The 17,948-nt window shown below is 32.2% G+C and overlaps 1 protein-coding gene and 1 pseudogene across 2 annotated transcripts; one reads left to right on the top strand and one right to left on the bottom strand.

Annotated features, from left to right (window-relative positions):
* The first annotated feature begins 555 nt into the window (after nt 1-555).
* On the top strand, nt 556-1,576 carry LOC148614926 (uncharacterized; annotated as a pseudogene).
* A 1,418-nt stretch (nt 1,577-2,994) lies between these two features.
* Nucleotides 2,995-17,715, bottom strand: LOC148614925 (methylosome protein WDR77-like). 2 transcript variants are annotated; one of them, XM_088589457.1, is made up of 9 exons: nt 17,561-17,715; nt 13,892-14,077; nt 11,645-11,786; nt 10,314-10,363; nt 9,912-9,982; nt 8,534-8,630; nt 6,973-7,156; nt 5,788-5,859; nt 2,995-5,336 (listed from the first exon to the last, which is right to left on the bottom strand). In XM_088589457.1, the coding sequence occupies exons 1-9, from the start codon at nt 17,616-17,618 to the stop codon at nt 5,066-5,068; spliced, it is 1,131 nt and encodes a 376-aa protein (XP_088445583.1). In that variant the 5' UTR covers nt 17,619-17,715; the 3' UTR covers nt 2,995-5,065. The 2 variants fall into 2 exon arrangements, with proteins under 2 accessions (XP_088445583.1, XP_088445584.1); XM_088589458.1 differs by having other exon boundaries at nt 8,576-8,630.
* Between the last annotated feature and the right edge of the window lie 233 nt (nt 17,716-17,948).

Raw genomic sequence — 17,948 nt, 5'->3', positions numbered from 1 at the left:
TTAATGTTGATAATCACCGCAGAGCAGGCAGATTTGAACGAATAATTACACATTTCATAATATAGACCCATAAAACAACTTAATTACAAAAACAAAAAGATGTAGCCTTTTTAGGCGTATCACATTTTTCAGATTTTGTTTGATTCTTACAAAGACAGCTACTTAATAATGCTATTTAAATCACATACAGTTCTTTGACCATAACATGATAATTTTTTTTTACAAAAATAACCATCTAGTGCATTATTGAATTTCTTTCTTACATATCCTAAATGTTTGATCATATTCATATAATATTTTACAGTTTACTATATGATGGTTTTATAAATAATACTGGCTTTGTTTAGTGTCAATTGCATCTGTATACCCATAATTTAACTTATTCGTTTAAATTCGGCCGCCCACAATAAAGTAGTCCAATATCAGTGGGTACTCAAGTACAGCAAGAATTGTCAGCAATAAATGCATGTTATCATATAAATTGAGTTAAAAACTGTAGTATATTGTTCAATGTATGATACTTCATCAAGGGAGCTTTCAGATGAAAACTTAACGAAAATGAATTTGGAAGATACAGAAATTATGAAAAGGTTGCATATGAAATTCGTCAAATCTATTGATCCGAAATACTTGGTTGATATTTTCTACAGCAAAGGAATAATCACAGATGTTCAGTTTATTGAGTTGAAGAATGAAAACCAACCGGTCAGTGAACGAGCGAGCAATCTCATGTTGATGCTACCACGAAGATTGGAATCTATCGACCTGTTTCAAGATATATTGGACAAAAATGGATATGAATTTTTGGCTGATGAAATAAAAAAGATCAAGCGCATTTATGGAGTATGGACATTTTCAAAATGGGAACACCGGAATCATCTATTTCATATAGACATGAACTTAAGATTTTGACGCATTCTGGTAAACACCTAAAATTTGAAAATGACTTTATAAAAATGGAAAAACGATGGCTTGAGGTTCAAGATCTGGATACATCCGTAAGCATGGAGGAAACGCAGAAAATAGCACATAAATCTTTCTACGCTTTGGAGGCTTATTGTGAAAATAATAGTAAAGTTTTCCAGAAAAGTCGAGATGTTTCGAAATTTACGTCCGAAAAAATAATTCGGAACATGCTCTGTAGCGCCAGACTAAGTTCAGCGATGTTTATGGTAAATAAAGACGATTTTGAAATTGCTCACGGATATATCGCCGAGGCGAACCAGAAATTTAGTATGTTGAAAGCATGCAGGGAAACAGGAATAGTTTTATACATTGAATATAACATGTTTTGTGTCATATATTCAGAAGGAATGACGTATGCTAACAAACAACATCTACTTGACTTGGGTCATGCGGCTGTTCAGCATTTTCAAGAAACTTGCCCATCTGTATCTAGGAATCAGATTATATGGAGAGTTTCTAGATCAGCAAGTAACAAAATCAGATTTTAAACAATGCAAAATACCTACTGACTTTATTAGAAAACAACAAGGAACAGTGGAGACGGTTAGAAGTAAGGTGGAAATGGTTCTATCATACTGCCAAAGCTAGAGTGCGTTATTTAGAAAAATAGCATGACTGACGCATTGTGTGATTTAGAAAAAGCACTGGAATATGCCGAGACTGTAAACTGTTGCGAGGAAGTGAAATGTTCTAAAGCGACTTTAGCTCAAATTAAGTCTATGGTTCTACAACCATCCTCGTTTTCTGTATATTTCTTTTAGCCGAGTTGCTGGACTTTAATTTTCCGTTATTTTAGGAAAACTGTTAGTTTTTTTTATGTTATTGCCATTAGTTCCTAGCAAAATTGACTCAATATATGATTTTTCGCAAGTGTTTTAAATTTGATCTTCGATATTTTTTAACGTTATGCCAGAGCTTGCCGTAACTACATAGACACTTCGTATCGCACTAGACTTCTTACAACTAGGCATCTGGTACAGGGTTATACTGCTACAAGGTTGAAGTCATCACTACAGAAGTTTTAAGGTCGTCACCACCAACTCGTGGATCGTTATGGTGTATCCATCTGCACCACAAGAAACGATTTGTTCAACATGTCATAGCTTTCCTTTCGTTCCCCTTTCCAGTGGCGGATCCAGAGTGATGGGCAGGGGTTGACACCCTCTCCTTATTGGACAATTTGTCATTTTAATGTGTAAAATTGACACATAATGTTAAATAATGTCCAAGCATCCCCTTTTTCTGAGGAACCTTGACAGGCAACTCTCCTTTTCAAACTGTCAGGATCCGCACCTGCTTCCGTCTACCCCTGATTTAACTTTTCATCAGCGGGTGATTCTAGAAAAGCAGAGGGCGCTTGCCCTACCGGTGCACCAAGGCCATGCTTCCAGCTTTAAGTGGAGTCTTGAGTTGATCATTTACTTTTATTTCTTTGTACGTAATATTTTGGTTATTTTGTCCTTTGTTGAATGTGTCTGTTTTCCCTATCTGGATTTAAACCCTAGATTGGGTTCTTTTATTTTCCGCTAGAATCGTGGTTCCTTTGATTACTCTTTATTATGTTATAAATATATAGAACTTTGCGTTGACTTCAATTCCAAAAAGTGGAAACATAATGCAATTAAGGAAAAATATAGTTACATTACATAGTAGAACTTAACAATTTTTTTTATTAGTTTTTTTTTGTTTTTTGAAGACGTTGTCCTATCTGCCAATAGTCCTTTCATTTTGGAAGGTAGAAAGCCTTCCTGATTATTCAAAATTATTTACGACCTATCTTAAATACTGTAGGAAGAAATACCCAGAATAGACCCTATTCGCTCAAATGGTGACAAAATGACGAAGTCAAACTACCCATAAAATGTCAAATATTGATAGAAATCCAAACCTTGATAATATGCACATCTTCAATCCATGTATAACCATTCTGCAAAGTATCAACACCGTACCCTAAATAAAACAATATGTCCCCCAACTGAATGTTGTGGTGGCATAAAAAATCCTAAAGCACTATTCAATAATACAACCTGAAGATATTGAATGGTTTTACTGTCCATCTAAAAATTACAAAAAAAAATGACATTGTTGAATCGACGGAGTAATATTTCTTCAGATCAACAACAAAAGATAAACAGAAAATATCATAATATGCAACCTTACTGCACATCACATATTGTACACAAGTTGCAGTTTTAATTGTCATTGATCAAGTCTTTTGGACTTTTATTAATAGGAATCAAAATTTTAGATAATGATCTATCTGACCAAAATATTGACATCATTAAGAGAGGGCATTAAATTTATTTAAGTTTACTTCTGAAAAAAATATCACAGATGAAGTTCTCATTTCTATGGCCAGTATAAAACCTCATTGCTTAACTGAATGAAATAATTTGTATGGTACAGAATGACTGCAGAGGACCAAACCTCAGGTATAATTTTACAATGTCAAAAAACAATGTGGGAATTGACAAAAATCAGATCAAACTGAAAAACAGTTAAAAAGAATCATAATGGTAAAATCCAGATTTGAAACAGCTAAAAAGAGGGAAAAAACCATACCAGAAACCTGAATAGTTTGAACATCTAGATACAGCTTCAAATTCCTACAACATTCAAGCAGAAGAATTTCCAATAATACCTCAGTATTACCAAGTATTGCCATTGTTGCCATATTTTCTTTTTCAAAATTCATAATATTATCAATTATTCCCTTCTTTGGTGAGACTATTTCCAATATGTTTTATTGAATTCTCAATGGAAGCATCATATTTAACACTAAAAAATACCACTTCAGGTAAATTCAAAATCAAGGCCATTTTTGTCCACAATCTGGTTCACTACAGGAGCTGTTTCACCTGAATCCCCATTTACTCTGGGTCATACAAAATTTCAACACAGAACTTGAACATCAGGTAAGACTTACATATTTCTCTTACCAAATTAAGAGTAGAATTTTCTTTACTGTGAAGAAACAATTAAATCTGGCAGGAAATCTATTCTTATTCTTGAATATCAATTAGAATGAACAACTTCATAAATCAAGATTTACGTAGTCATTGTTTATCATTTTGAAAACATACCTTCACTTTTATCTTACATATTAATAGGAAAATGTATTTGTGAATAGATTTGCAAAAACAATACTTCAGAAAAGAATGAAATGATACAATGATAAACAACCCTGGGATAACTTGTAATCAGGGTGACTCAATCCAAAATTGAATTTTTGATAATATTTAAAAACAGACTGTAGAGACAGCTACATGTATAAACCAATTAAAGATACATTGTAGGTATTTCATTTCTAACAAATATCTTCATGTGTTATGGAAATACAACCTACAAGTAGAACCGATTTGACAAGGTCAACATAGTAGAAATCAGTAAACCGTAATATGAAGGAAAGAAAAATTGGAAAACATCAGGAGCTGGCCATTTATGCTTTTGCCAATATTTTACCTCTTGCTATCACTCAGGGTAAAGTAATGTGGCATAAATGGTCAGCTCATGGTAAAACAATGATAAAATGGAGTTTCCATGATTTATTTCTTAAGTAAACATACTATAAAAAAGAATCATAATGGTATAATTCAGGTTTGGAGAAGGGGAATTACCCTTTAAAGCAGATGAAAATCAGATCTACTAACTATTTAAACATTCTTACAAAATTTTGGTAAAATAACAACATAAACAGTAACCTCATGTCAACCGATTTTGGACACAAAGGATTTTAAGACTTTCTAAATGCCTACAATTTGAACAACCTTCACTGACAGAGATTAACCTCCATTTAAGGATTCTGTTATAATTGACAAGGTGAAAATAGAACTAATAGCATTACTTGTCTTCATAAAGCCTCTGCAATGAAGTAAATCTTTTCTCTATTTTAGAATAAAAGAAAAGTTTTTTCTTCTATACATAAGAATGGCACAAATAATTAAATGCTGACGAAGTGATTCGATTTTACATTGTTATTCAATGTACAAAAAAGAGGGTACACGTAAAGTTGTCACTGACATTCCTTGAGGTCGAAGTGTGTATCAGGTTAACACTGTAGTCGCACCATGATTTGTAAGAAACAGAATTCATGAGGTAACTACGTTGTTTCTAACTGTGACCCGCCATTTTCTGTATCTACAGTCAGGTCTGTTCCATTGCACTTTACTTTCTCCAAAGAATGTTTAGCTTCCGATCCTTTCTCAATGACTTCCCCATTCACCTCCATTTGAATGGGGCTTGCTGAATCTGTTCTGAGGTTCACTACATTGTTTAGTTTCACTTTCGAGTCCCATCCACACGTGTACAACTGATTATTGTTCATCCATGATAACCCTCTTACATAATCCTTGTGTGAACTGTCTCGGAAACTGAAATAAATTGAAAATTTAAATTTTAAAACTTATATTACATTATATCTTATTGATTGCTTATGTGAAAAAAAAAAGCAAAACATAAATTAAACATTTTGAATTATAAGGTAATGTAAATTTGATTCCCTCAAATGAACAATTTTTTAAATCAATCAAGTTGATTTACATGGCAAAACTGCAATCACATTGGTCACTGGTTCCTTGAAATACCAAAAACCACATTTAATTGAACTAGAACTGCTCAATAAAGCTTAATTTTATAGGTTTAGTGCTAAATGCCACTCAATAAAGTGGCATCCTGTAAATGAAGACATTTGAACTATAACAAAAATGGTTCATTAATTTACTTGTTCTTTATTGCTAAATACAGCTAATAATGCATCAAAAATAATTCTTGTAGATGCAATGTTACTTATATTTACATGAAGATTTTCAGTACAATACCTACACTTCTTTTTGTGTCTCTATTGAGGTAACAACTGAAGTGCAATCTTCAGATACTGAGGCTAACAACTGAGGTCTGGAAAAAGATAAAAACAAATCAGCTTTAATTGTATCATGGCTGAAGATTTCAACTGAAAACAACAATTATTGATAAAAAATTCCTTTAAATTCACCTTACAGTAACATGTATGGTTCTTAGAGAAATTATAAAGGTATACTCAGAGTAACTATTGCTTATAATTACCACTTTACAACTACACTAAAGTTTTTTGTTTTTTTTTAAAGCTGCATTAGCTGATAAATTTGTTCCAATTTTGATTCTACTGAATTTTGCTGATATATGAAATGTTTGTAGTGATGCAATTGAAGCAATAAATGTCGATAATACATTCAGAATGTTGTCAATACAACATTTTTTAAATCAAAGAAGATCGATAGCTCAGATCTAATTATTTTTCGCCATTACTTCCAAAGATTGCCAACATGACATTAACCTGGGTTAGAAATACTTTAACCTTGGTAAAAAAAATAACAATAACGGATACACAGGTAAGCATGTGCCTTGTTTCATTAGATCTATTTCTTGATTAGTTTTCAAATAATGACAGTAACTGACCATACTTGTGCCACATTATATCACAATATGTAAATTTTAAAAGGATCCTTGCATTATATTCGACCTTTTGTCTTTTACGGCTTGAATCCGATGGTCTTCCTTACCACTGATTACCACTTTCACTTTGCAAACAGATTTGTTTTTAAAAAAGAGACCCTAACAGCACATAGGTGGATTAAGGTCACCAGAAGTTACATGCATACGGATTTATCTAGGTCGATTTTTTGTCTTGCAAGAAAATAAATATATAGACACCTATTTCATGTATTTAACACATTTTATTTGTGGATATCAAATGAAATTATACAGGAAAAGTACAATTTAGTAGAAATAATTCAAAGTTTAGGTATACTTCAACAGAAATAAAAATTTACAAAAATGACAGCTTATGGAGCTTTAAATATTACTATGTACACATACTAAGCTAAATGATTTATTCTAAGAACTTTTACAAATCCTTAAACTTTCTTTTGATGAAATTAGTTTTTAAAGGTATTTTTCAAACCAGATAACAGTAGCGCATTGCATATTTTTTAAGATCTGTAAATTTTTAAGACCAAAGACAAAACCTACCTATTTGGACAGAACTCTAATTTGTACACATCTCTTGAGTGAGGAGTAAAGGATAAAGGAGTTCCTATAGATGTGCGTACATCTTTAAATACAATTTGTCCTGTGCTACTACCAATTGCAAACATATTCTTTGATTGTGGTTGCCATGACAAACTTCGTGGAGAATTTTCTAACGGTGAAGAATCTAAAAAATAGCAAGGAATGTTTAAGAGTACAAGAGAGATGTTACTGACATATATGAAATAAGTTTCTACCCAAAGACATAATTTAAGAGAATGTGAAAATTATATGCAAAAGAATTTTGTGACATTTCCCTTCATTTATTTACAAGGAAATGGCAGGAAAAAAATCTGTTTTGATGAATTCATTTGATTAAAAAACAAAAACACAAAAATAGATACTTTTAAAAACACCATTACAGTAGATTCCACTTGATTGCATACCTGTTAATTGCATATGAACTCAAAGAGCAAAAAAAAACATTTCCCATCTTATCCATGTAAAAAATTCTTCTTATTTGCATATCATGAGACCAAAATTTGAAAATTCCTCTTAATTGCATAAATATTTTTCAAAATTTACTCAAACATGTACCTAAATGAGTATAACAATAATACATCATTAGTGAAATATCTTAAGTTTTCTTATGAAATTTGTTTCTATAAAAATATTTTCTCTTTCTTTTGACTACACACTAAGCCTGTAATCTAATTAGACATGAGAAAAGAATATAGCTCACTTAAACATTGGAAATAACTTCTGTTAATTGCATTTTTTTTTCTGACAAAGATGTTTGCGATTAACAGGAATCCACTGTAGCATGACAAATAAATGAACTCAAATTACAAAATTACGGAATGATTAACAGATAAACTTACATAATAACTTGATGATCACATACAAATTATGTATTCAAAATAAAAAGCTGATAAGTGTATTCAAAATTATCTTAGTAGAATAGGAAGCAACAAAATAGGGGTTTAAAAATAATAATGGAATTCCCTTCTTTATTTTTGATCAATAAATTGTATAATTGGAGTTATGTTTACTGTCCATAGTACTAAAAAATATGAGCTTCTCTTTGTCAGTTAACGAAATCAATAATCTCACTTAAGGCACAAAAAAGTGTTCTACTTTAAGCCATGAGATTTCCTTACGTCACACATGGGTGAGATGAAACATGGGATGTTTGTGATATCACAAAAAAAAAGGTATTACGACATCTTGTAAGTACAAATGAAACTTGGCAAGCAGTGTGCTGTGAATTAGCATACAAACCACAACAGTCAATTTTCAAAGTGAGAAAAAGAAATTGTGAGGCAGAGAAATTCTAGACTCCCTCAGTTAAAATTTCAATGTTTTGTAACTTCCTGAGCCTCATTACAGAACTTGAAATAGTACCCTTAGATTTTTAAGATTTCTTTTGTCTTGCACTCTCACTGGTGTTAGGTTCTTTACTGCATTTGGACTACAATATTTGTAAATTAAAATAAGCATAATAAAGAATCTGCAAGCATCAAATCAAATGCATCAAAACAATTAATTTCCTCTCAGCACCTACCTACAATGGAAGGCCTACATAACAGAGGTAATGGAAACATACCTACAACAGAGGCAGGCCGAGGTTTCCTTGTATCCCACAATAATATTCTATTGTCCTGAAAAATAACAAATTTGAAATGTAGCACTGAAAATAATGATTTATTATTTATCTTTTGCTGTGAAGATACTTTCATTCTCTTGTGCCATTTTTTACTATTTGTCAATATTTCATTCATTCATTCATTCATGGACTTTGTTGAATTAATTAGAGCAAATTTAGGGTACCTATTTTCTCATATTTTGTTGTTCAATCCTATATGTACTTACAAAAAATGAGAAATCTAAAAAAAAACTAATTCCCCAGTAATTATTATTTTAGGCCAGAGGAAAAAACTATCTGTTAAAGGCTACCCTACCTACCCTAGCACATTTTAATGGTACCCTTTTTATGAAATACTTCAAACTATCACTTTTCAGTTGAGCACTATTGAAGTCATAAAATCCTCCCTTAAGTGTCTTTATAAAATACTTAAAAAAAAATAAAATGAGAGGGTGGGTGGGCATGCGCAGGAAAATGGGTCTGTTGCCTGAAATCGGTCATTTTTGGTGATTTTTGGTCATTTTCCACCGGACCTGAAGCTCACCAGGAGAAAGACAGTGTCCAAAAGTGCAATTTTTCCTAGGTTAATTCCCTCTAATGGCAATTTAAGCCACAAAATTGTTCATTACAGTTGTAAGCTGAAGGTCAGGGGTCCTAAGAGGGATCACTCATGAGAAAAAATAAAGATTTTTGCAATTTTTGCTTCAGAATGGCCTAAAACTGGAAGTGGTTAGTATATGGGGTTGACATCGTGGGAGTGGTGAGGGACATTATTATATTTTAGAAACCAGGTGAAATGAAGCACTATGGATCCGTTCTGCTGTTGTTAGAGGCCTAGAATTGAGCCCAGCCCCTCAAAAATCACAATTTTTTGTGGCCTTCTTCACTCATAACCTCTTGTTCAGCTGTCAAGTCCCTATTTTTACTAAAACTTTGTATAGTATAGCCTATTTTAAAGCACATTCACTCTGCTTGCATATGAAATCAATTGTGTTTATAAAGCTAAAAACAAATTTGCCACAACCCAAAGATCAGAAAACAGCCCATGACCATATATATATGGTTTCCGCATGGCAAGGGTTAATAATCTGATGAACTTTCATCACTAGTAGTTCTAATAAATTACATGTATAATAATAACACGTTTAATTCTTGATAAAATTTTTACATGTACACTTAACACAAACTAGCATGTAAAATCTTGAGGCATTGCAACCCTCATCTTTGGTTTTATGGGAAGATAACACCATTTAAATGAGGAATGAAATTAGCAAACAAATTGTAGGAAACTACTTACTTGTGAGCATGATAAAAACATAGATGGTTCTGAAGGATGACAACGTACACAGTCAACTATATCAGAATGCCCTGAAATAAAAAATTATTATTTTGTTCACACATGCAGTTGAGTTCATTCCCCTTAAGTATTTACTATTTTGGATTTAGGTTATACACTGGTGCATTTGTTATTTTTCTCATCCTTAAAATTCATGCAAATGGTTAAATTACTCTTAAAAAAAAACAATTTTCAAATCATATAATTCAAATCTTAATTTAAAGGAAACATGTCTTTGAATGAAATTCTTAAAATGTCATATGAGGTTCTAAAAAAAGTCACTTCAGATGGATCAAATAACTACTATTTACAAATTATCATCTTACACACGTTCTGCAAGACAAACTTGAATTTAGAACATACCTCTAAAACTATTTACAGAAGATAAGGTTTCTACATCCCAAACTTTTATACTGAAAAGGAAAATAAAACATTGTTCTTACAAAACAAAATATAAATAAATGTACGTTTATTTTTGGGCAATGAAAAATATAAACTGTGCAACTAATTTGGTCTAAATCCAGCTAAGGATATTCATTCAAGGCTTTAATCCAGCCATGACTCTGACCTTTGACTTTGATGCATGTAGTCAGAAGAATTTTATATTTTCCTAAATAGTAAATATGTCCTACAAGTCTAAACAAAAACACTGGAGACTTTTGATTCTAAAAAGTGCTTACTTAATTGGTAATAACAATACCTACATCTTGTGTTAACCTAAATCACTTCGTTAACAAACATTTTTTTTCAAATTAGTTCCATACAAATTGCAAATGGATATTGGTACAACAAGTAAATATTGTTCTGTAACATTTTTTGACTCCTGGAACTTATTCAGTAATTTTCCGTCATTGTTATGTTTTTAGTAAACTTTTGTGACCTTCCATTTTTTATCTTGGACAAAAAAAAAGCTTTTAAACTTTATATCTGGCAAACCCTTTCAGCAAAAGGGAGTAAGTAACATACTTTACATTTTTTTTAACCCTTTAAAGTATAAACATGTTGCATATCGATTTTACTGTACACGCATATTTAGGGTAGTGTAATTTTTATCGTTGTTTGTGGTTTGGTTAACATTTATATTTCTGACTGGAACATGTACACATATTTATAAATCACAATCATTGATGTTATCTCCATCATTAAACCCTTTACATAGGTATAAATGTTAAATAAGAATATGAATCATATATATTTTGTCACTTGCATTCATTGATGAATGAGCTTTATTTACTTTTACAAATACAGCATCGCACACATGAAATTATCACAATTTTCTACATGGGATGCTGCTCATGTAATTGAAAAATACAGTACTGCACAGTTGTAACATTACAAAATGTCGGTGTTATGCCAAATGTATATGAGCTTGAATTGAAATAGTTTTGGTTTATGGTTGAGCTCTATATATCTATGTCATTTATGGGTTTTGATTTAGTACTTATGGTTACAAACCTCATGGACTAATTTGGAAAATTATTTGGATATTGACTTTAATAAAGCGGTTAAACTGCTGTCATTTTCTATGAGAAACTCAGGACAGTACAAATACAACATTTTTTTTTCCTTTTCATGTATACACTACTAAAAATCTCATTTATCAACAAATAATTCACACCCAAATTAAAACTTGTACTCACCATTTCCCATATATCAACATGATACCTTACTCATCACTTTTCATATATACTCACCATTTATCATATCCACATGATACAGCTCTTTTACTGTCACATGACAAGTGTATACTACTTATAATATTGTCATGTTCAACTGTAGAGTGTAGATGTACAAATGTGTGGTAATTCTCTATCAATTCCCAAATCTCTATACCACCTAAATGAAAACAAAAACATTCAAGTGTATATTGACATTATACATGTATAATGCTCCTACAATGAAGGAGGTTGGGTTTCTTACTTTCGAAATCAATGCTCCACCACACTTGGAAGTTAAAAGAACAATGGACAAGTAATAACACATTTTCTCTCACCTCACCACTGAAAAGATATCAAAGAAAAATGCATTGCCAACCATACAGTATTCCTGATTGCAAAAGCACTATGGTTTATAATTAACTTGAGCCTTCGCTTTTAGCATTTGATTTTTGCACACTGACATTTGAAATTTACATGTAAGCCATTGTTTTTAAAAAAAAAAACCTACTATAAACAATGATGATAAACTAGTATTATTATTTTGTGCAGAATACATTTTTAGTGTAATTTGTTTTCATTAACCAAACAAAGACAATTATATGTCTAGCCTGCAACACATTAAATAGTCAACATTTGACCTTGTGATTTAAAAAACATCAAGTGTGATAGGTTTTTGGGAAGAACTAATGATGTACCAAGTAAGATCAACTATATGTTCAACATAAAAAGTACACATGTACATTAAACAATTAAATTTGACATCAGTTACCTGAACTGATTTAAAACTTTGATTTTTAAACCTTAAGCCATTTCTAGTGCAAGTGTGTTACGCAATATGTAAATACACTGTATATAACAGTACATGTACATGTACATGTATACTTACTTGTACTTACAGCAGATATACTGGAAACCATCTGGTAATATGTAACTTTAGACAGACATGACTCATTAAAAGTATGGCTTTACAGTTTACCTGTGCCTTTTTTCTACACCTTAAATTTATGCATCTTAAAACAAGATGCTCCCAGGAGCCTGAAACACTCACCTTGTTAAATTCTGCCTTCAAGGGCAATAAATATAACAAGAAGTTGTCAAACAATTTTGACTCAAGAAGACTTAGGTAGGACTTATCATAAGAATCATTTCAGCAAATGAAAGTTTCTTTCTATCTATCATAGTTTTCAAGATATTGGCTGAAAACTGTAAAAAAAAAAAAAAAAAAAAAAACCCTAATTTTTCACCTTTCAAGGACAATAACTTTTATAAAGAGTCGTCCGACAACTTTTATTCCTGGAGACTTTAGTAGGCCTTATAATTAGGATCATTTCAACAACTGATATGAATTTGGCTACACCTAATCATTTTTGAGTATAATATGCATAAAACGACTGACCCTATGTTCTATTTATAGTAATGGCAACAATGTTTTTCAGTTCTATGCATGATAACCCAAGAAACATTCATATCAAGTTTGGTTCCAATTTGTCAAGTAGTGTCAGAAGAAAAAAAATTTTGAAAGAAATAAAATTAATAAAATAACAGTGTTCCAATGTTCCCTGCGAAAACAAAAAAATGCGGAAAACTTTAAATTCACTGAAATTTTCTAAGTCGAAGGGTCATTACTTATGTAAAAATCAGCACACCGTAACTTAAGTCAAACTTAATCTGTAACTTCTCATAGTAAGGCTACATACCAAAAACAAACTTATTTGGTTGGTTAAAGCATAACAAAAAAAAGTGCAGAAAATGTGGACAGATGGACGCCTGGCATTTACATGACCCCTCACAACACCTCGCAAGGGACAAAAATAGCAAAAAAAAAATCGAAAAAGGGCAGTAACTCCAACATGGCTTAACAAATTAAAAGGAAAATTTGACTACAGACAGATCTAATCATGCTTAAAACATTTATCCTGCCAGAAATTGGCTAAACCTAACAATTTTGAAGATATGTGCAAAAAACTACTCCTTGACCCCTATGTTCTACTTTTAGCAACTGATCAAAAGTCCCCATAATAGTTCTATGCAGGATACACTAAGGAACATTCATACCAAGTTTGGTTCCAATTGGTCAAGTAGTGTAAGAGGAGAAGAGTTTTGAAAAATTGTTAAAGACGATGGGCGCCAAGTGATGGCAAAAGCTCACATGGCCTTGGGCCAGGTGAGCTAAAAAATTAAGATACAATGTATTACTACGAGTCAGGTTAGCAACATTTTGGTTATTTCTATTTAAATTGAGCAAAGCAATGGGCGAATGTTAAATCAATGCCTGAGACAAACCTGTATCTAGGCCAACTATGACTTTGCTTCCATCGATCCATCTAGCATCTGTGAGACCTGCCTCTAATTGAACACCTGCAGTACATTTTTCCACATCTGGAGCACTACTGGGGTTCTGATAAAACCACAATGACCCAAGCCAGTATCTTCCTGTCAGACTAGAAGCACCCAATAAAAGGCCTCCTTCTAAAAACAAAAATACAAATACTTGTACAATGCACTTGAGTATCAATGACTTTTAAAGTTTAACATTGCAACACTAGGGATAAAAATTTGCAGTCCCCCAGAAGCCCATGCAGTGCTTGTCATTAGCTACTAGCTTGAAGCCTGGGGCTAGTGAAAATTGACTCCCACAAGTGAAATGATGTATACATTTCTTGTTCCAAGCTACATGTAGTTAAGTCCTATACAGCCCTCTATACAGGCTAGTCATTGAGAATTTTGAAGGAAAGGACTGCCCATGGCTACCAGATTTTTTAGCTGGAATACCAAACTTTTGAGTGAAATTCAGTTTAACAAATAGAAAATATCAAACAAAAATATAGTCTTGGCTACCAGCTTGTATTTCCCAAACTTTACTACTGAACACTGTGCTACATACATGTATATAAAATTAATTTTGTTAATGCATGTAATAGACAGTACAATGGGCACATTTTAGCCAAGTCAACTGTTCTACATGTACATGTATGTGTACACAATTTATAAATTGTACAAGTTATACCAACAAGTACTTTGCTACATATGTACATTTGTACGTGTACATATGTATTTTAAGGATTCATGATTACATCTTTTCTTTAATACATTTCCTATGAACCTTATCGAAATCTTTGTATGATTGGCCTTTAAATTTTGGCAAACATAGTACTAGTTATTAGTTAATAGAGGCCTTTAATTCACTGAAAACATGATAAAGTTTATATAAGGTTGTTATTTAAGTACACAATGCCATCATTATTTCCCAACAACTGGTGAACTAAGGAATTTAATTCTTGTGGATTTGTTTACACAACCCATTATTAACCATTTTAAATTTCAATTAAAAAAAAAATAGAACAAAAAGAATCAGATGTTAAACATTCTATTATCAATTACAAATGTAAGTTGAAGTGAGCGACTCCAGGGTGACTATTTCGCCCGGATCGCCTAGTAGCGTGAGCCCTGAAGGTGTTATAAACAGAAAGTCATACATTCTAATATGACAGGGTTTGAGGATTATGACCTGCATGTACAAAATTTATTTAATCTTGAAAGGGGTGTTTGAGATTATAATTACCAAGTTCTACACAATGATTTACACATGTATACATACATTAAGGACTTTTACTTTTCTACACACAGACCTTTACTTCTTAAATATAAATAAACAAAATTACTTCCTTGTACTATTACATGTATAGAAATGTACATGTTCTTCCATATTCTATAATACAACACATGCTTTAACTATCAGAGGAATATTAACCCAAAAGGCTGTACCAACACATTTTGATATCAATGACTTTCCATGGACAGTATTGTATCTTTGATGTTTTCTCTGGGAAAATTTCACTCTTTAAAAAGTATAACTTTAATGCTATATACATGTAAATGACATATAATTGTTAAACCATCCTAGTTTCGGGGATTTGATACATGTACATTGCATCTACCCCAAAGAACTTCAGATAAAGGGTACTACAGAAATTGTGAAGTAAGCCTCATAACTTGATCAACATTTAGAGATTGATGGTAAAGGAAAACTATATGATATTATCAAAACCCATGATTTTTTAACACTGTATTCTTCTATTCCCCATCAGTGTTAGAAACTTAATTTTTGGTCAACATAAACCCATCATAATTTTATGTAGACCGCACTGTACATTTCAAAGGAAATTGAGCCAATTTCAACATAGATTCGGTCTGTAAGTCTACTGTTAATTTCTTTCACTACCCCATACTAAGCTAAAATCCATACTCAAAAGTATTACACATTGTTGTTTCTCCTAAAAAAGATGGTACACCTAGATACAAGTATGCAGTTCTTGGTAGAGATTCCTCATACTTTGTAAAAATAATTCCAAATCATCTTCCAAATATACAGAAGATGATGTTTTCAAAATGTAATTTTTGATCGACAACATATTTGTCCAGTGTGGTGGACATGTTTTTTACGAACGGTCGGCATTCCAATGGAAACAAATTGTGCTCCTCTACTTGCTGAACTATTCCTTCACTCTTCTGAGGCTGACTATATAGCTGATCTGATCCGAAAGAAAGAACTTTGTTTAGCTGGATCTTTTAATTTAAGTTTTTGCTTTATAGATGATGTATTATCATTAAACAATCCTAATTTTGGGTACTTGATGCATCGCATCTACCTTGAAGAACTTGAGATAAAGGTCTATAGACACTGTGAGGTCAGCCTTATATCTTGATCTACACTTAGAGATCAATGGTAAAAGAAAACTATTGAACAAACTTCACAACAAACATGATGACTTTTCATTCAGAATTGTCAACTTTCCTTTTATCTGTGGCAACATCCCTTCAGCACCTGCGTATGTAGTTTTCATATCACAACTCATGCGCAACGATAGAGCTTACCGTAACTACACTAACCTTTTGTATCAATTTAGACTTCTCACAATTAGGCTTCTGGAACAAAGTTACATGTATGTTGCTATGAGACTGAAGTCATCACTACTGAAGTTTTATGATAGTCATCATGGACTCATAGATCGTTACGTTGTATCCATCTGCACCATGAAAACTGATTCGTTCAAAACTTCATAGTTTTTCTTTATTCTTTCCTCTACCCAGGGCTTGACTTTTTATGAGCAACTCGGCTGGTGTTTCTAGAAAAACTGAGAATATTACCCTACTGGTGCACCTGGTCCATGCTACCAGTTTTTAGTGGAGTCCGAGTTGCTCATTTACATTTGTTACTTTGAATGTATTATTTTAGTTACTTTGTGTTCTTTGTCTTGGTTGTCTTTTTTCAACATCTAGTCTTCGTCCCTGCATTACATTCTTCTGATTTCTGCTAGAATCTTGGTTCCCTTGATTAACCTATCAGAATTAAATCTCTAAACCTGATACCTTCATCAGTTAACTTCAACATAGTTTTATCTTGAATAAACTGAACATCTGCTTCGGCTGCAGAAAAAAATCTGTTGGAAAGTTCTGTTCAGTCAGAATAAACTGTGCATGTACATACATGTACATCTGTATGTACTACATTTACTTATATATTAAACAGAGTTGAAATAGCATTTCCTCGATTTGTGTTCTTTATTTCATTCTACAAATTTTACAGGTACCTCAATATAAAAAAAAGCTGAAACAAAAAAGATGCAATCAATGGAATAAAACATGTGATGTACATGTATTTTGTTCAATTAACTTCTGTATACACGTATCTATATGTTATCGCGTTTAAAAGTGAGAGCAGGAGTCAAATGTTATACAATGTACATGCTATAAGAAATTAAATGTCTTATAATCATGCAGATGACAAAACACCACGTGGGTTGAACATAATATTTTATAAGTTACTTTTTCAATGAAAGGGTCATTTAAAATTTTGAAAACAATGGAGGAAAGCAAAAGGTGAAGGCAACATGACAGTGAAAGATTATAACGGTAATCGTTAAGCAAAGCCGTCAGCTGATGACAACAAACCTTGGTGACACTGAATCACATCCAGGTGTCTATCCATGGCGGCCGGGATTTGATCCATCACTGCTCAACCGAAGCTTGTTTATTTACCGGATAAGAAATTTTCAACCAGTCAACCAAACCATGTGCAATCTTACCGTAAATCGGCGCGAAATTTAAACAAATATTGTCTGCTATTTTTTTGTTTCAACTAAAAAAATCCAATTATATCTGAATTATGTCCAAATGTTATTGTGACTATATTGAAGAAATATTGATTTTAGAATTTAAGTTAATAATTATTTTATATCTTTAACGACAACAAAAGTACGTTGTTGTCAATGCAGGATTTTCGGTGATTGTCGATAGCTGAATCCGTGTTAAGCAGGTGCCCCTTACCGATGATTTCTTT

The sequence above is a fragment of the Perna viridis genome, chromosome 6 (assembly GCF_037379345.1).
Source record: "Perna viridis isolate PV_CMFRI_1.1 ecotype Kerala chromosome 6, ASM3737934v1, whole genome shotgun sequence".
Lineage (NCBI taxonomy): Eukaryota > Metazoa > Mollusca > Bivalvia > Mytilida > Mytilidae > Perna > Perna viridis.
The sequence above is the reverse complement of the archived record's forward strand: the minus strand, read 5'-3'. Positions and strand labels throughout refer to the sequence as shown.

Excerpts from the sequence above, each read along its gene's own strand:
- LOC148614925 (XM_088589457.1), bottom strand. The coding sequence starts at position 17,618 with ATGGATCAAATCCCGGCCGCCATGGATAGACACCTGGATGTGATTCAG. Across the intron at positions 11,787-13,891 it reads CATAGTTGGCCTAGATACAG|GTGGTATAGAGATTTGGGAA; the intron begins GTTTGTCTCAGG and ends GTTTTCATTTAG. Across the intron at positions 10,364-11,644 it reads TCATGTGGATATGATAAATG|TATAAAAGTTTGGGATGTAG; the intron begins GTGAGTATATAT and ends TTTCCTTTTCAG.